At 33.4% G+C, this 18281-nt stretch overlaps 1 protein-coding gene across 1 annotated transcript in view; it reads left to right on the forward strand.

Moving 5' to 3' along the window:
* Window positions 1–3994: 3994 nt before the first annotated feature.
* Window positions 3995–18281, forward strand: part of LOC123656181 (E3 ubiquitin-protein ligase Ubr3) — an 85012-nt gene continuing 70725 nt past the window's right edge. The window contains exon 1 of the mRNA XM_045591886.1: window positions 3995–4511. Within this exon, the coding sequence (XP_045447842.1) occupies window positions 4295–4511 (217 nt within the window). The 5' untranslated portion in view covers window positions 3995–4294. The remainder of the gene's footprint in view (window positions 4512–18281) is intronic.

Consider the following 18281-nt stretch of genomic DNA (forward strand, 5'->3'; position numbering starts at 1 on the left):
AGCGCTTATACTATTGACAATTTTTTCGTCTACCTATGTTGTATTACTAATCGATATAATTGAAGTCGGTTTTTTTTCGATTGCCTGCAATCAATGCGTGATTTCAAAACTTTACAACAGTATACATATTTATAATTATTGTAGGTAGTAGTAATAATTATTTACAGAAACATTACATAAATTTTTGAACAATTAACTAGTTATTTTGACTGGAGACCTTGTATTGATATTTTTTTCTTTTTTACCTTGTACTTATATATATATATATATATATATATATATATATATATATATATATATATATATATATACATCCTGCTAATAATTAGGCGTCCCACATGGGCCGAAATGCATCTAAACTGGCGTCCACCTCCTTTAGACGTCCGCATATCGGACGCCACTTTTTTAATCGATGTCCCATTAGTCCTCTTGGCTCTAGCTACCTGTACAACAAAAATCGCCGGAAGCCAAAAAATCGTTGAGACATTTGCATTTGTATAACTAAAACTTCCGCGAAATTCCGCACCAACGGTGCAGCGCTAGTCTAGCGCGTATATCGACAGAGCGTATACTCTGCTAAAACTCTTCCGATACAACCGATTATTTGACGTCCTATTGCGACGTTGCCAAACTGACTGTATTTGAAGGTTTTGAAATATTCAATTAAGTCAAAACAAATCATTTAAAAACAGTTGCTACGCACGTGTCGCTGCTTATTTGACGCTCGGTTGCAAAATACTGCTTAAGTAGTAAAATAAAATAAAAGTACACTTAAAAGGAAAAAGTGAGGCTTTAACGAATTTACGAATTGAATTTACATATTAAACGGAAAAGTGACACTATTTTGTCATAAAAATAAAAATATTTCTATAAGTTAACTAGCTGACCCGGCAAACGTTGTCTTGCCGCTAAACGCTATTTTAAAATAGGGGTTGGTGGTAGAAGGGTGAAAACATAGGGTTGTATGTATTTTTCAACGCCAAATCATAATAAAATAAAAAATAAAATAATTTATCTAAAAATTAAAAATTAAATTTAGGGGTGGACTACCCTTAACATTTAGGGGGATGAAAAATAGATGTTGTTCGATTCTCATACCTACCCAATATGCACAAAAAATTTCATGAGAATCGGTCAAGCCGTTTCGGAGGAGTTTAACTACAAACACCGCGACACGAGAATTTTATATATTAGATATACATTATCTATACTCTTTTGCATGAATATGGAAGCCAGGCTGGGTAGCAGTCTTTGAATCTGAAAAAACAAAGGTTCTGTTACATTTAATACATTTTTGCAATGATTTTTTATTTGGTTACTGAGCGCCCCTACTGAAAATTTGTTTTTTGTTTAGTGACGGTTTGGTCATGGACGTCGAATATGTAGTGGTTCGAATAGTAGGTATACAGATTTACGACGTCCGTATATAAGGTAAGGGCTACGCAATACGTAACACATATACGGACGTTAGTTTGACGCATACTGTTATTAAGGATACGAAGTTTTTTTGCAGCTGTTCTGGCTTTTGACCCAATCCAGGCTACACGCAATGCCGTCAAAAAACTTTGGGACACTTTTAGACAATGAAAGTTTTAGAATTGCTCTCGGTCTCCGGTTGGGAGCTCCACTGTGCTTTGAACACAGATCTCCGTGCGGAAAAGAGGTCGATTCTTTCGGACTACACGGCCTTTCCTGTAACAAGAGTTCAGGTAGGTTTTCCCGCCACGGTTCCCTAAACGATACCATAAAAAAGCTCTTGCCACCATCGACTTTCCTGCTCTTATCGAGCCTACTGGAATTAGTCGCAATGATGGCAAGAGACCTGATGGATTGACGTTGGTTCCCTGGGAAAGGGGACGGGCGCTTTTGTGGGACGCAACCTGCGTTGACACACTTGCTCCTTCTCATGTCAGGGAAAGAGCCTTAAAAGCGGGAGCCACAGCGGAAAAAGCTGAAACGATTAAACGGCACAAGTATTCGTCATTAATTTCAAATTACATCTTTGTGCCATTTGCAGTCGAAACACTTGGACCTTGGAGTAGCAGTGCTAAATCTTTTTTGAAATGAGATAACTCTTCGCCTTATTGCCTCCACTGGTGACAAGAGGGCTAGTGCATTTTTTTGCCCAGAGAATCGGCATAGCGATTCAACGAGAAAATGCTGTCAGCATTCTTGACACGATTCCACGCGGACATGATTTATACCAAAACTATCTGTAAATATTTAGTTCTTAAGTTGTGAATTGTAAATATGTATAATGTTTAATAAACTATTGTTATCCACTTAAAAAAAAATTAGAAACCTACTTAAAAGATATACTTTATATTTTATAAGTAAATATTGTTTGACGACGTTTAAATTTGCCAGACGACGACTTAGGTAAATCATTCTAGTGAAATAGAGTTAAGTAGTTAGACTATTTAGTCTGTATAAAAATATTTTAGCCGTGAGACATTTTTATATTGAAAATGATAATAATATGTTGTTTGTAAAAGCAGGCAGCACAACTATTTGTGGCTATAAAACTTAATTAACCTATAAGATTCGTCAGCGAAGAAGAAAAAATAATATCCTCGTATTCTTGGATGCCCAGTTACCCATGTTCTAAAATTACTTGAAATCCGTTTAGCTGTTTTGGCGTGATGAAGACACAACGACACATACAAACATATAAAAAAAATGTTCGATTCAGTAACCTGTATTCATAGACCGTATCACTTTTTTTAAATATCTTCAATGTACAGAAAGTATCCGTGGCAGGATAAGGGAACATTATTTATTATTATTCTTTGACGGTTCGCAGGAAAGTGGACATAATCTACGAACCGGCAAAGAATACTTATAACAAATGGACATAACGATAAATAATTATTTATTATATTATTATTCTGATGATGTGCTACGTCGTCAATAATTAAAATGTTAAAAGACTAAATAAAATATATGTTGCAACTCATTAAGAGAGCTATTATAGGATGAAAAATTGGAGGTGTTCCTATGACCGTTACATGTTAAAATTTCAACGAGCGTAATAGAATTATTTCTTAAGTTAACGATAGATGATCACACCTACTAGAAAACTGGCAACGTCGCATTTCAGCTTACTTCTCACTCATTTCATCATTACTTATATAGGACGCTAAATAATCGGTGCATTAAGTGAGGCTATATGGATATATGGAGGAAGCAATAACATAAGTATCATGAAAGGGGTTCATAAATGGTTGGGCACAACTGTAAGCAGAATATTCTCAAAAAAGAAATTTAAAGAAATTGATATAACCCACGGAATTTAAAATGAAAAAAATAAGCAACATTCGCAGAAAAAACATATAAAATGTAAGCATAACTGAGGGACGTCGTAATAACGCAGTTTGTGCTTGACGCCAAAAATGTATCTGGATGTATATATATATATATATATATATATATATATATATATATATATATAAAACTATAAAATCATTAAAACTTTTAAAGCGCGCGACAGTAAATGTCCTTTGTACGATGTCCGTATGTTTGTACTACATTAAATAGTTATTGCAAAATAGTACTGTAATAATGATAATTAAATGTGTATTTTAAGAATTCGAAAAATGTAGTTCCATTGACAGTAATGAGTACTTTATGATTTTTGGAGTTAATGTAAATATAGTTTTGTTAGGTATTTACTTTTAAATAATAGTGGTGAGCATACTAATGAGTACTAACAGCATAACACGTGTATTTTAACCAACGCTTTAACATTTAATCTTATGTAATACTTTGTAAATAAGCTCCATTCCATTATATAAATTATAAATAAATTAGAATTGTTTATAAAATTAAAGCGTAAAAAACTTATTCTTGGTTGTAAAGTTTATAAACGTTTAATTTCTATTGTAGGTACTTGCACTACATGATAATTGGTAATGGCCGAAGGTAATGGCACAATATTTTGTCAGGCAACCATAAAATTTCCTATTAGAATTAATTTTTATGGCAACCCATACCAATGGCCGAGTTGTTGCTGCATTGCTCTATTATTATTTTTAACTGCGAAGTATTTTAGTGAATTGTAATTTCTTTCAAATTCCTATCGCGATAATATTATAGTGTCTAGTTGGAAATTCTTAGACTATGTTACATTATTAACGCTCTCCCACCATGATGTCTAACCGCGGATGCGTTACGGGCCGCAGTTCATTGCCTTATGTAAAACTGGTAATGGTGTTTCTTCCGTGAGTGACCGAAATATACAGTGACTTATGTATATAGTTAGCCCCTTATAGTGACTAGTGAATAAAGTGTTAAAATGTCAAATTCAACGGCTCAAGTGTTAATGAAGAAGGGGAAACGGGGTGCAGCTGCGTATATCCACGCGGATTGCGCTAGTGGATCACCGCAGCACCTCGGCCCACTTCTCGACGTCCTGCTGAACCCCAGCAAGGCCATAGATGAGTGGGAAACAATCGACTGGTGTCGTTGGCTCCTTGCGGGCGGGAGGACACCTGACGAATTCGCCGCAGTTGGTGAGTAAATTCAATTATAACTGTACTCTGTTAATTGTATCTCGTTCTTTGGAGGTTATGAACAATAATTTGTTATAATAAAATTGTTTTGTAAAAAGCGCTGCGGAACGAAGAAAAAAAAATCAGCTTATTTTTATTAAAAAAGAATTATATAGAATCACAAATTTCGAGTTCTAGTAAGTTCTTGTTTTGAAAAGTAATAAATTCTCTGCATGAAGATGTATTGAAGCCATCAACATTCAGAATTTTTTACTATCACTGCTGAATTTTTAAAATGTTTTGAATAAATACCTCAGAAATAACATTTCTCATTCAAATATTCAAAGTCATGCTCGATAAATTATTTTGAGTACGGTTTAAATGAATATAGGAAATAATGATGAATCACAGTTCTTGTCTCATATCTGATGGTTATATAATGTATCTCAGAATGTTCTTAGTCTGTTTTCCTAATAAGGCTGTGGCCTTATTGTTTTGAAAAGGCAATACACACGTGTCTTTGTTAAGACAAATGTGACACAAGGATAAGATATTATCAGATAACAACAAGAAACTTGTTTGACAATAAAAGTGTTTTATATAGGCATAACATTGTACCATGATGTGTCAGTATCATGATAACTATAAAAAAATAGGTGACAATAAAAAAAAATCAGGTACAGATAAGAAATTATTTATTTTAATTACCTAATTCGAATATAAATTGAAGTTTTCATTTGAATTATGTATAATGTGAAATTGTTTAAGTTTTTGGTTACCATCCAGTATTTTATAAATATGGTCTGTTATATTCATCACACCTAATAGTTATCATAATTTTTCTGTCTTACACAACACTGCCAAAAAATATTTTATTGCATGAGAAACCATAAAAATATGCAGAAATGTTTTCTTTTCACTCAGAAATGGCTTAATAAAACTACCGTATCTAAACTTTTCCTTTGTTTTATTGTTTCAAAATAATGAAAGTCGTCATAATATATCACAATAGAATCTAAATTAAATTTTAATTTTGGGAACCCGTCTGCACTTTATAACCTTTACAATTCAGTCTAGCCTTGTCAGTTCCGTGAATGTGTAAAAACATTAAAAATTGTAGCTGAAAAAGTTATTAGTCCTTAACTCTCTCCTACACATAATAATTTTTTAGTCTGTGATAATACTGTCTGATTATGTAAAATTACACCTACTATATGCATATGTTTACTTTTTATCTCTGAGATACATAGTTGCAAAACAATAGAAGGAATAATTATGTTAACAACACATGCAGTGGAAAATTTATTAAACCTCATATTTAAATGTGCTTATTATTTTTGTTATTCACACTGCTAACACAGTAGGAAATATCCCGCTCAAAATCTGGAGCAGCCCGACTAAGGGAAGTACCTCGACCTTACTCGTTTGCCGATCTAGTAAAAATAACCTGGCTATAAATTATCCAAATATGTATGAAAAACACAAAAAAAATTGTGCTACTGACTCTTGAAACATTAGTTAAATATAAGTACCCTTATATTTCTTTCAATACGTTTAAATATTATATATTACTAGCTGACGCCGCAAATGTTGTTTTACCATATATTTTATTAACCCCCTTCAACCCCCCTTATAGCTTAGGGGTATGAAAAATAGATGTTGGCTGATTTTCAGACCTACCCGATGTGTACACAAATTTTTATAAAAATCGGTCCAGCTGTTTCGGAGGAGTATGTCAACTAACATTGTCACACGAGAATTTTATATATAAGATAAAACTACTTAAAAAAATCATATTAGAAAAGACTATAGTGTAGTTTAATGTTGTTTGAAATCTTTGGAACCTAATTGAAAATTTGTTAATAGAGTTTTTTATCTCTTTAAGTAATTAATTTAGATTCATCGTGGTATTTTGTGTTAGTAATGTGTGTTTTGTTAACAACTCGTTACTGTTAAAACAAACATGTTTAAATACTGATAAACTAAAATGTTACTTCTGTTTTAAATTAAATAATGTATATTAACAAAACTGTTTTGCTTTAAAGTTTCTCTTGAGGAAGCCATGAAACTAAAACAAAACCAGCAATAAACAATTAATGAAAATATTTACAATATGTTAGTGTAGTGATCACAGTACTGACTTTCCATCGATTTGGTGTCCCAAAATTGTCAAATTTGTCAATTATGAGAGTAAATTTAGAAGACTGTACTGCGTTGCTAAAAACCGACACCTTGAAGTTAGTTCGTCAACTAAGAAGTTAGCAACGTGAAGTTAGGTAGCCAATGAAGTATAACTTCTTTATTTGCGTACATAAGTACACAAAAACTTTTTTTTCTTCAATAACATGCTTCATGCCTTTATTTTCACGTGTGAAACTTTAATTTAAATTTGATTGAGGCATGGCATGGAAGAAAATGTCTTGCTCAAAATTTGCAGCCCTACTAGGGAAACCTCAACTTTACAAAAGATCACAGCTAAATAACTGCTCCCAAGTAGTATTGTGTTCCTGTAGTGAGTACGGTAGCTACAGCTCATGGGGGGGGGGATAGGGTGGCAACACACTGGTAATATTCCTAGTATTGCATATATATTTTATTATTCTATATATATTTTTTTATGTGTGTTACATCTTTTTACTGGGTGGACTGATTTTGATATTACTTTTCTTATCAAAAGCTGGTGCTGGCTATTGAATTGTTCAAGATCTAACAAGTAATTTATGACTTATCTTTACTAATACATATTTGACTGTTTTATTGTCTTCCTATGTTGTATTATTTGTAGCCGTAATTGAAGTATTTTTTTTTTGTTAATTAGCAAGCGAACAAAATTAATTTAGCCAAACATAATTATGTACAAATTTCTTTTAAGGTTTTCTTTAGTATCGTTTAATTTAATTAATTATTAATTAAATATAAAAAATATTAATAAAATTGAAGTGTCTGTATGTGATTTTAAAATACCCGTGTTTTAAGTGCATTTAGTTATTAACACGATACTAAAACAAAAAAAAACGAGAACTAAATTTTTGCGTTTGTCTTTCTATTTGTCCAGGCTAATCTTCGGAACGGCTGAACCGATTTTTATGGGAAACACTATAGAAGATAAATTCGACATATAATACTTTTTACCCTGAAATTCACTCGAACCGAGATTTACGCGGTAAAAATGTTTATTGCGCTCGCGAATACCTATCGCCCAGATAGATATGAAATAACGAAACCTTTTCAATTTTTGCGGGCACATCTGTCTATACTGATAATATAAATCTGAAAAATGAATTTGTTTGTTTTAACGCGCTAATCTCAGGAATTACTGGTTCGAATTGATTTTTTTTTTTGTGTTGGATAGCCCATTTGCCAAGGAAGGCTATATGCCATTATTCCTCACAACTCGGGTGAAACCGCGGGGGACTGCTAGTTAACTATTAAATGTAGGACAATAGTCTTTAACTGTTAAACTCCGACTATACCTATTTACTTTTAAGCTTACTTCTCATTTAAACGTTGTTAACCTACTTCATTGCAGTTGTAAGAGGGTCAAGTTTATGCAACAATATAAAAACAAAGGCCAAATGTATACTTCTCGTGATAAAGTTTTTGCATCTTGAATTAAACAATTTGGAATTTTCCAATAGTATTATGTGTATATATTTATGTATTGGAATTATTGTCTTATTTTCTTTTACATTATATGTAGGACTATAAGTAGGTATGTATCACATAATTAAAATCACATTCGACTTAGAATATTTGTTACATTGAGTGCGACGATGTTTTTATTCACCACTTCTTAGGAACTGTTCCATTTGGTGCTGATATAGTCGCTAATAGTCTAATAGAGCCACATACGAGTTAAATATAACTGCTTACAAAGTTTCTGATTACCCAGGGTGCTAAATCCTAACTGTATTTACGATTTTGTTAGCGATTACATAAATTAAATATCATCACTTCTTAACTCTTTCATTGCCAATGCTAAAATTGGTGTTTTATGCTGGTGGCCCATCACCTTTTTTTATATTATTTAAGTCTTAAGTACATAAAACATTGTTTACGGGTATGTTTATGCTTTTTATATATACATATGATATTTTACATAATATACTTATATATCACGCAACGTCGCGTGATGGGCCATGAGGAATGTACAATAATCCTTAGGGGCCCCATCACGCGACGTCGCGTTATGGGTTACCTTAGCACTTTTGTGCATTTATGAGTTCAAATGTAGTAAAGTGAAACTATTTTTAGTATCCAAAACTTTTATTTGAATAATACAACCCGAAAAATAAAATAAAAAATCAAAAAAACACGCAACATTAATTTTTCTCTCATTAGACATCAAAGTCTATAATTATAATCAACAAAACTACTGTGAAAAACAAAAAAAAAGTACTATAATTACTATACTATATTAGGATATCAATTAGGAACATTAATTTCTTATCAGTCTCAGTAAACAAATCAGTCATAAAGTTTTAAAAAACAGAAATAATATTTGGTAAATTAGGTTTTGGTACAAGTATGTAATATAAAAAAACAGTCCATGCACATAGGCGGACTATCGGGACAATTCCTACATTCCATCGTAATTTGCACACGTTTCTTATTTTTATAGCAATTTCTGCAATCTTTTCTTGCGACTGCTTGGACTTTTCTTTCCGGTCCACTTTTTATAGTCCGTTCCGTCTTTTTGGCTATTTTCGTCAAGCTATGAGTTGTTTGATTTCGAATTCCCGATGAAGATTCTTGTCCATTATCAGGCAAAAGATGCTCAATGATTTTCTCCCTAAAGTCATATAATGAAAGCTTAGGTTTTCCAGAGAACTTGTTATATAATAAACGGGAATTTATCAGGCTCATCATCATTGTATGTATAAAAATTTTTAAGTACCAACGTAAAGTTTTTCTTTCGCATGGGTAATACGAAATCATTTGATCCTGAAGATCAACTCCTGACATGTTTTCGTTATAACGTACTATAGCCAATGGTTTCTGTGTTGTAATACCACGTTTACTCGTCACTTCTTGCATCTCGTCAGCGAACTCTGAAGATATATATAGGATTTCTCTTTTATCTTTCCATTTACCAATATGGACTCCATTTCTATACCGCGAGATGTTCTCGCCTTTCTTTAATTTTTTCGCAGTTATAACGCGTGGATTATCCTTACGTTTTTTATTCAGGGTGCCAGTACAATAAGTTAGTCGACTCAACAATTTATTTGCTAAGGTATAAGAATTATAAAAATTATCCATGTAAATTGAATGGCCAACGTCCAATTTATTTTCCATTAATTTTTCGACAATTTTCTCTGTGTGGCCCTTTCCTGCTGTTTCATCTTCTGTACTGGCAAATACATGAAAATTTAAAATCAAGCCATCCGGTTCTGCGAGTACGTATAGTTTGATACCATACTTATGGCGTTTACCTTTTATGTATTGTCTAAAAAATAGGCGGCCACGCCATAAAACCATGGACTCATCTAAAGATAGGTTCTGGCCTGGATAATATATATTATTCATTGTATTGTTGAAATTATCGATTATTTTTTGACATTTATTTAGACGCCTAGCAATGACTTCTTCTTCTTCTTCAGGGAGTGTAAAATGTAAACAGCGTAAAATAATAAAAAATCTGTTTCTTGACATGTAGTTCGGAAAGCATGATTTATATAACCGGTGGGCCTTCCAATAATCTGTCAATCGATTCATTTTTGCAGTGCCAGTATGTAACAATAAGCCCAGGAAAGTTTTGAACTCTTCAATGGTCAACTCTTTCCATCTTGAAATACGTGCATGACGATGTTCACTAGAGCTTTTCATACGTATGGCGTATGCGTTGGTGCACTCCACAATCATTCTCAAGTATTCTTCACCAAAAAAGAGATAAAAATAGTCTATTGGTTGTGAAGGCGGTTCTACATGGAGCTTTGACTCCCGAATGAATGGTATTTGTTTCATGGACGAGCAAGAAGTACTCCAGTGTGTCGTTGAACCTTCGGTAGCAGGTTCAGGAGACTCACGTGGCTGAGTTGGCTCTTCGATCATTTCACTACCCTCACCCCTTTCTGTAGAGGAAAATTGAATTCCACTAGAAGGTAGCTGTGATATTATTTCCTCGTCTTCTTCTGACTCCAAGGTTGAGCTGTCTCCATCATCATTACCCAACACAAAATCTTCGTCTTCATCACTTCCCACAAAGCCATCTTCATCAGAGTTTTCTAAAGCCTCAAGAATATCCGAATCATGTGACAAAAAAACACGTTTTGATTGCACTCGCAACGGTCTCTCATTTGGTCGTTTCGTACCCCTGGAGGTACCAGGTTGATGATCACTCATTATAAATTTCGTTTTATTACTAATATTATATTTTTTTTAATTAGAAACTCATTATATTTGTTCAAAAGTAACTAAAAACAAGCAAACAAGACGTTCGCACGAGCGGCGTCACAAGGCGTACTAACCAATTACGTAACACAAAAACAATCGCATGATTCTGATGGCCCCGCCCACTTTACGATACTTAAGACCTTTCTTTAGAGGCCCATAAAAATGTCATTCGCGATAACGCTCCGGCCCGCGCAATAACTGCCATACAAAATTCGTCGGACACTTCACGCGACGTCGCGTGAAGGGCCAAATCAAGGAGTACTGGGAACACGCGACGTCGCGTGATGGGCAATGAACGTGTTAAAGATAAAAAGTAACAAGTGCCTTATCATGTAATGTCGAATCAAACTATCGTTTAACAAGTTTCAAAATTGACAACCATTAGTGCTCGAAGACACAGATGATTTTACCAATGTTGACTGAAGGATACATGAAAGAGATATCGTTAACCAAAAAGTTGTTATTAAAAAAAATACAATAAAAACTTCTTTGAACTACCACCTACGCTTTTAAAAATAATGTGGTATGCACAGATTTTTCCCTAATCCCTTTTATATATTTTATTATAAAATTCAATGTCGTCATAACGAAACAATCTTACACCTGTCCGCTGAATTCCGGAAACCGCAAGCTCGACCGAGCCGCGATGCATTTTTGTGCAGTATCAGTTTCAATCTAACGACGCGCCGACATCAGATAGCTTAACAAAAAAAAAAGAAAAAAGTGGGGCCTATTTCGCTGTTCGTAAAAGTATTTGATATATGATGGTATCCAACGGATAAAAGTTAGTTGTATATTTTCTTTTAAATTCCACCTTATCCGTCAGATATTTATATTTTAGTATGATGAGGTAAAACATGTTCTTAAATAATGTACCTTCTGCTAAAGTATATTAGCAACTTAGTAATCAGAATATTTATTTGGGTCCAAAGAAGTTACCAATACATAATAGAAAGGCTATATAACGTCGTCCACTTAACAGTTTTTGACTAGAAATGATTTTCATGATTAGTATTTGTCTTAGAACAGCCCTGGATTAGCCTATAAGCTATTTAAGCAATTGCTTAGGGCATCCCGTCGAGGGACGACCTGAGACGGCCGAGAAATAAAAAACGAGCACATGAAAGTTAAAACAATTTCAATTAATTCTTTGTAGTTCACATAAGGATAGGAGGACCCACAGGGGAAGGTTGAAGGGCATCAAGTTACCTTAATCCGGCACTGCCTGAGAACCTTTGCTTTCGAAGACATGTTCTAAATTTACCGTATCGTTAATCAAGTTATCATCAAGTGGGCAATTTTGGAGATAAAAGATATTGCAACCTTGCTAGTCGATATTGAGATTTGTGAAGACGTAAGTAATATTGTACTATCGCGAACTTTTTTGTAGATTTTGGAGATGAATGTTTTTTAAAGCATAATGAAAGAAAGAAAGGCATATATTTGAGACACATGCAGGGTATAATAGTCTAAACATTTTTGCTGGTGGTTCTATTCTTCTAATAAAGATTACACTTAACTTGAGATGCGTTGAAAAGCTTAATCCACCACGCTGGTGACTGACTGTGGTTAGACCTGCGAATTTCTTCTTATGTTTCAGGATGTTCTCAATAATATGTAAAGGATAATTTACTCCTTTAAGAACTTAGTCTGTCTGGATTTGATACTTCTTTTGTCTCGGTATCGATTCACGTATTCTTTAATTTTTTTGTGTATTTTTTAAAATGTTCTCTCAAGAGTTCATTACGGTGGTCCTCGGCTAAATTAGACAGGCTTAAAATTAATATTTATCTAACTAATTAAATATATGTATAATTGTTTAATATATTTAACCTCACTAAGATCTGCGTCGGGGATCATTGAACTAATAATTTGATTTTTATACATTTAAATTATATATGTTTTATGTTCGACGCATACTTTATACTAACGACATTTATAACATTAAAAAGTAAATACAAATTCATTTCAATTGTCTAAACGTTGAACATAGTTCTCTATTTGCGTATAAAATTTTCTCTTTGCAAACAAAAAATCAGCATGTACGTTTGCCTGCGTTTTCCGCTTCCTTGGTATTCAACACACGGCAGTAACCTTAATGACTTCTAAAAATCAATTTGCAACATAGTAGCCAGTAAGTGTTAGTGTAATTCACCTTCTTGTATGTATTAACGCCTATTTTATAGAGATAACCGACACAATGGTTCCGTCACGTGACTCGTGACGATGTCGTTGGCCTTTTAACCGTTTGACTTGATATAACGAATTTTTAAAGTATTTTTTTTTTCAAAATTTGCAAATGACGGTCATAATAATAACAAACAAATAAACCGCCACACTCGACGAGTATCTGTCGATTGGCAAACATATGTTGGGTTACATCGAAGGCACAATACATGCAAGCAAACGTTTAAAAAAAAAGTATTTTATTCGTAACAAATAAACGCCCAGACAATTAAAAGTATATCTATCATCATCTCATATGTCATATACATTTGTCATATGTAGAAAAATGGAGATAAACGGGTGACTTCGTACGTGACAGTAGGAAACTAAGTACATAGTTATCACCCTATTTGTTTTGTGTTGGCCACGCAGATGTTTGCCGAGGTCTGGGTGTTTGTGCAGTCCTTGTAGGTCTTCCCAACGTGTCTCAAAGAGCACATTAAACCGTCGGTCCTGGTTGTTATCATGTACGCCCGATAGCGATCGTTACTCATAGTAGGGAATATATCTGCCAACCCGCATCGGAGCAGCGTGGTGGATTAAGCTCCAATCCTTCTCCTTCATGGGGAAAGAGGCCCATATCCAGCAATGGAATATTACAGGCTGAAGCGTGATTATTATGAATTGTTTATAAAATAATCGTAAATACAATACGAAATCCTCGACTGTGTTTATCGATTTTCAAGATAGCACGTTGTTTATAATCAACCGGTCTCAATATATTTGATTTAGTTTAATGGATATGTATGGGGGTTTATCAAGCGTCGAGTGTACAAACACCTTTTCCCTAAGAGATGGCAACCCACAATACCTATATATTTACCAATATATTTGCAGATATCCTTGAGCGGTATTAGGCATTTAGGTAACATCTGATGTGTCTGGTCGTTTGCTCCCCTTGACTGTTACAGATACAAACACTACGTTGGTTTAAAATTGTCATTTCAGACCTTTATGTGTGTAAACCAGCATAACATCTTAACATTTTAATAGTATGATAAAGACCTTTAAAAATAATCGGACCCGGAAATATAAGTAGGCAGGTGCGTCACGTTTATACTAGGTGTACCTAATTAAGTTATGTATTATATATATATTTTTATAAATGAGTTTAACAGAAATGAAAGGGTAGATCGATTCATCTTTATTTTTATCGTTTGTCTCAACACCTTGTTGATTAATTCTTGATAATTATAAACATATGCTGTATAACATATGTAAGTAATTGGTTAAAATAATAATATTAAAAAAAACTGATCCTTCTCATAAGTGGGGAAAGAGGCCTAAGCTCAGCAGTGTGATACGAGTATTACAGGCTGAAGTGACACATAGTGTAATTAAAATGTTTCGTGTATTTTATTTTAAAATTCGAATTACAAAGAACAGTAATTAGTTGAAAATTACATGCGTTATTTTAATCTAATATAAAAAATTCTCGTGTCGCGGTGTTTGTTGTTAAACTCCTCCGAAACGGCTTGACCGATTCTCATGAAATTTTGTGTGCATATCGGGTAGGTCTGAAAATCGGCCAACATCTATTTTTCATTCCCCGAAGCTATAGAGGGGGGGGTGTTGAGAAGGTTAATAAAATATATGGCAAAACAACGTTTGCGGGGTCAGCTAGTTTTAACATATGCACATGTCTCCGAATATCTTTTTAGTATATTATTAGTCAGTTATATCAACTTGTTAAGTAAACGTGATATTTTTGATTTTTTTTTTATTCCACTAAATTATACGTATTATTAAAAAAATAGTGAATAATTATACATGTGTAACATTAGTCTTGAAATAGCTCATTACATGATGAAAAAAAGATTAATACGTAATTTCTCAAAACCGGACTGGCCAAAAAAGTAGTCCAATTGAAACATGTATTGACAGTTGTCTACCTATTTCTTTTTTTTTTTTTAATAGAAAAAAATATATAATTATTTTTTCACTAATTTAATAATGCATAGGTATCTAAAACTAACTCGATTCTGTCACAGACCAGTGTAAAAGATTGAGAAATAAAATTAATTTTAATTAAATCAATTAGTGGATATAATTTTTATTGATATCAATGTCGTATAAGAGCAAAAAAGTTTCCTCGCGCTGGAAAATGAAACCGGTCACCGATGAGTGCTAGACAAGTGATTCCACTCAGTCTTATGACTGTATCCTAGAACGCTACTCGAGCCAACGGGAGATACATAACGACTACATTATTTAGGGAGGATGTTTATCAGAATACGGCACTTTTCGTAAATCTGAGAGGGAATTTGGAGAAAGACAAAAAAAAAAAGATTCCTTTGACCTTTAATTTTTTTAATTTTAATATTGTATGTAGACAATATGGGCGTAAGTTTTTTTTAGAGCCTAAGCATATGAAAGGAATTTCCTACTCGTACATACGATTAAATTTGTACGTTAAAACGCGAAATAAAAATTATAATTCCAATTTAAAAATTAGTTACTTGTCAAAAGTCATAACTTAATACGTAAAGCTCTTGTAGACGATATGGGCGTAGATTTTTTTAGTACCTAAGCATATGAACGGAATTTCCTACTCGTTTAATGGTATGATTAAATTTGTACGTTAAAACGCGAAATAAAAATTATAAATGAAATTTAAAAATTTGTTACTTGTCAAAACTTAATTGATAACTTCCAAGAAATTTTGTTCCAAGGAAGCTCACTTCATTATAAGCTGAATTATCTCTCTTACTATCGTAGTTAATTAATTTATTCGTAAAGTATTGTGGTTTGTAACGAACGTATAGATTTATCGCTAGAAAGCTAATAATTATATCCATACATTGAGATTAACAGACGTGTGCGGGAGTTGCGGTTCAGTAGTTATTCCGGAATGGTGTTCAAAGGAAAAGGTTGTCTACCTTTGTGGTATATCGCTTGCGAGCATAACACTTAGAATTTTTTAATATAAAATAGCATAATTCACAATGTCAATAAAGTACAGGATAACTAAAACAAAACAATAAATCTAATATATAAAATTCTCGTGTCGCGGTGTTTGTTGCCAAACTCCTCCGAAACAGCTGGACCTATTTTTAAAAAAAAAATTGTGTGCAAAATGGATAGGTCGGAGAATCGGCCAACATCTATTTTTTACCCACCTCTAAATATTTTTTTTATTTGACAAAATTTTATATATTTGTTCTATTATGATTTGGCATTGAAAAAAACATACAAATCTAAATTTTCACCCTTCTACCACCAACCCCTATTTTTAATAGCGTTTAGCGGCAAGACAACGATAGCCGGGTCAGCTAGTACAAATTAATATTTCAAATATCAATAAAGTCAAAACCTAAAAACAGCTAACCTCAACATATTATATCAAATGTAGGTATATTTTAACAAAACTTATATTGAAGTTATCCAAAGTAACATACAAATGACACATTAGCTGCTTCACTGGAAATATTTAATACAATATTTATTACAATGGTAAATTGCATTAGTCGAATTCTAAAGAGGTAAATTCATAAAATTTAATCAAAAACAATTTAATTATGCGTCTACAAGTGAAACAAAGCGCGTGCTATCCGCGTGAGTCAGACCAACCGAACGTTTTGGTAACAGCTCGGCAGTCGGCACTCGGCAGTCGAGACGCTCTTCCTTGCCAGTGCATTGACTCGACCACTTCTTACCCGCCCGTGCTCACTGCCCGCGCCGGCCGTTGACCCCCAACAGCTGATCGTACACGTGCCAATCCTCCCCTGTACGCCCAACAGGGAACTAGTTCTAAGAATAAACAGGAGTCTTTTTGCCTATTATGAGTAATTGACTGCATCTTGATCGTATATATTCGTTTTTAACTATTGATGCACCGTTTTTAGATACGCTTTATCGGATTAAAACGAGCTTTGTTAGGTAGTGGTTGATAGTCATTTTTATCGAATGCCTTTTGTTTGTTAATTAGTAATTATCATATTAATGAGCTGTACTAAATGTTATGTATGAGTGTAATTTGCTATGTAATCTTATGAGCTATCAGACTGACTCGAATTGTTTATAAACATTTCTATAATTAAAAATAATACTTATTAACATCTGTAATTTAAATATGGTTGATATTGTGAACAATTGCGTATTTTAATAATAAAAAAGATAATAATTTATTTGATTTGTCCATTGGCGCCGTTGGCAGTGACCCTGATTTCGGATTCAGGGTTGTAGGTCCGATTCGCGCCCCGGTTGTAAGTAAATTGCTTATTTAGAGATGTTCATTACAGGTTTTTTATATACCTATTATTTAAGTATACATATTAAAAAAAATTACAATTTAATAATTGTGTTTGCTAAAACGACTTCAATTACATCGACAAGTAATACAACGTAAGGAGACGAAAAACATTAACAAACGCACTAGTCGTCACTACGGTTTTCGAGTGTTACCCGCGATTTCTATGGGATTCCATCATCAGATCCTGGTTTCCTTATCACGCTACCACCCTTGGGATATCTCCTTTCCAACCAAAAAAGAATTATCAAAATCGGTTCACAAACTACGAAGTTATCACCTAACATACATAAAATATATATATATACGGTCGAATTGAGTAACTTCCTCTTTTTTGAAATCGGTTAAAAAGAGTATATAAAAAAAGATAGGTATTAAGTTATATCTACCTTAAGAACAAAGAGCCAGTGTATATTGAACCAATAAAAGAAAGAAGATAAAAAATATGTATACTCATAAATGTAAATTGCAGACGTACGATAAAATTGCAAAATTAACATTATCAAGGACCAATTATTTAGTGTTGTTTTTTTTTATGTTGCTGTCTGCGTTAAAAGGACATCATGAAGAAAATGTTAATCAAAACTCTGTGATACGTATATCCGCCTTGCACGTGCAACTGACGTCGTGACATTACTTGTTTTGATCTTCTGCTACTGCTTCGAATTGAAAAAAAATATTTTTGTGTTGGAAAGTCCATTTACCGAGGCAGGTTATAGGCTATTTTCCCTCAAATTGACGCGTGTAATGTATAAATAAAATCAATCGCCGCAATATAAACGACTGCAGTAAATTGCATTGTTTTGAGTTCGTTATTGTCAGGAAAAGGCAGTGTTATGTTCCTTTGGCGATTGAGCCGACCAGCAGACCTATTGCGTATCTCAACTGACAACTGACAGTTCATAGTGAAGATCACTAGA

The sequence above is a fragment of the Melitaea cinxia genome, chromosome 9 (genome assembly GCF_905220565.1).
Source record: "Melitaea cinxia chromosome 9, ilMelCinx1.1, whole genome shotgun sequence".
NCBI lineage: Eukaryota > Metazoa > Arthropoda > Insecta > Lepidoptera > Nymphalidae > Melitaea > Melitaea cinxia.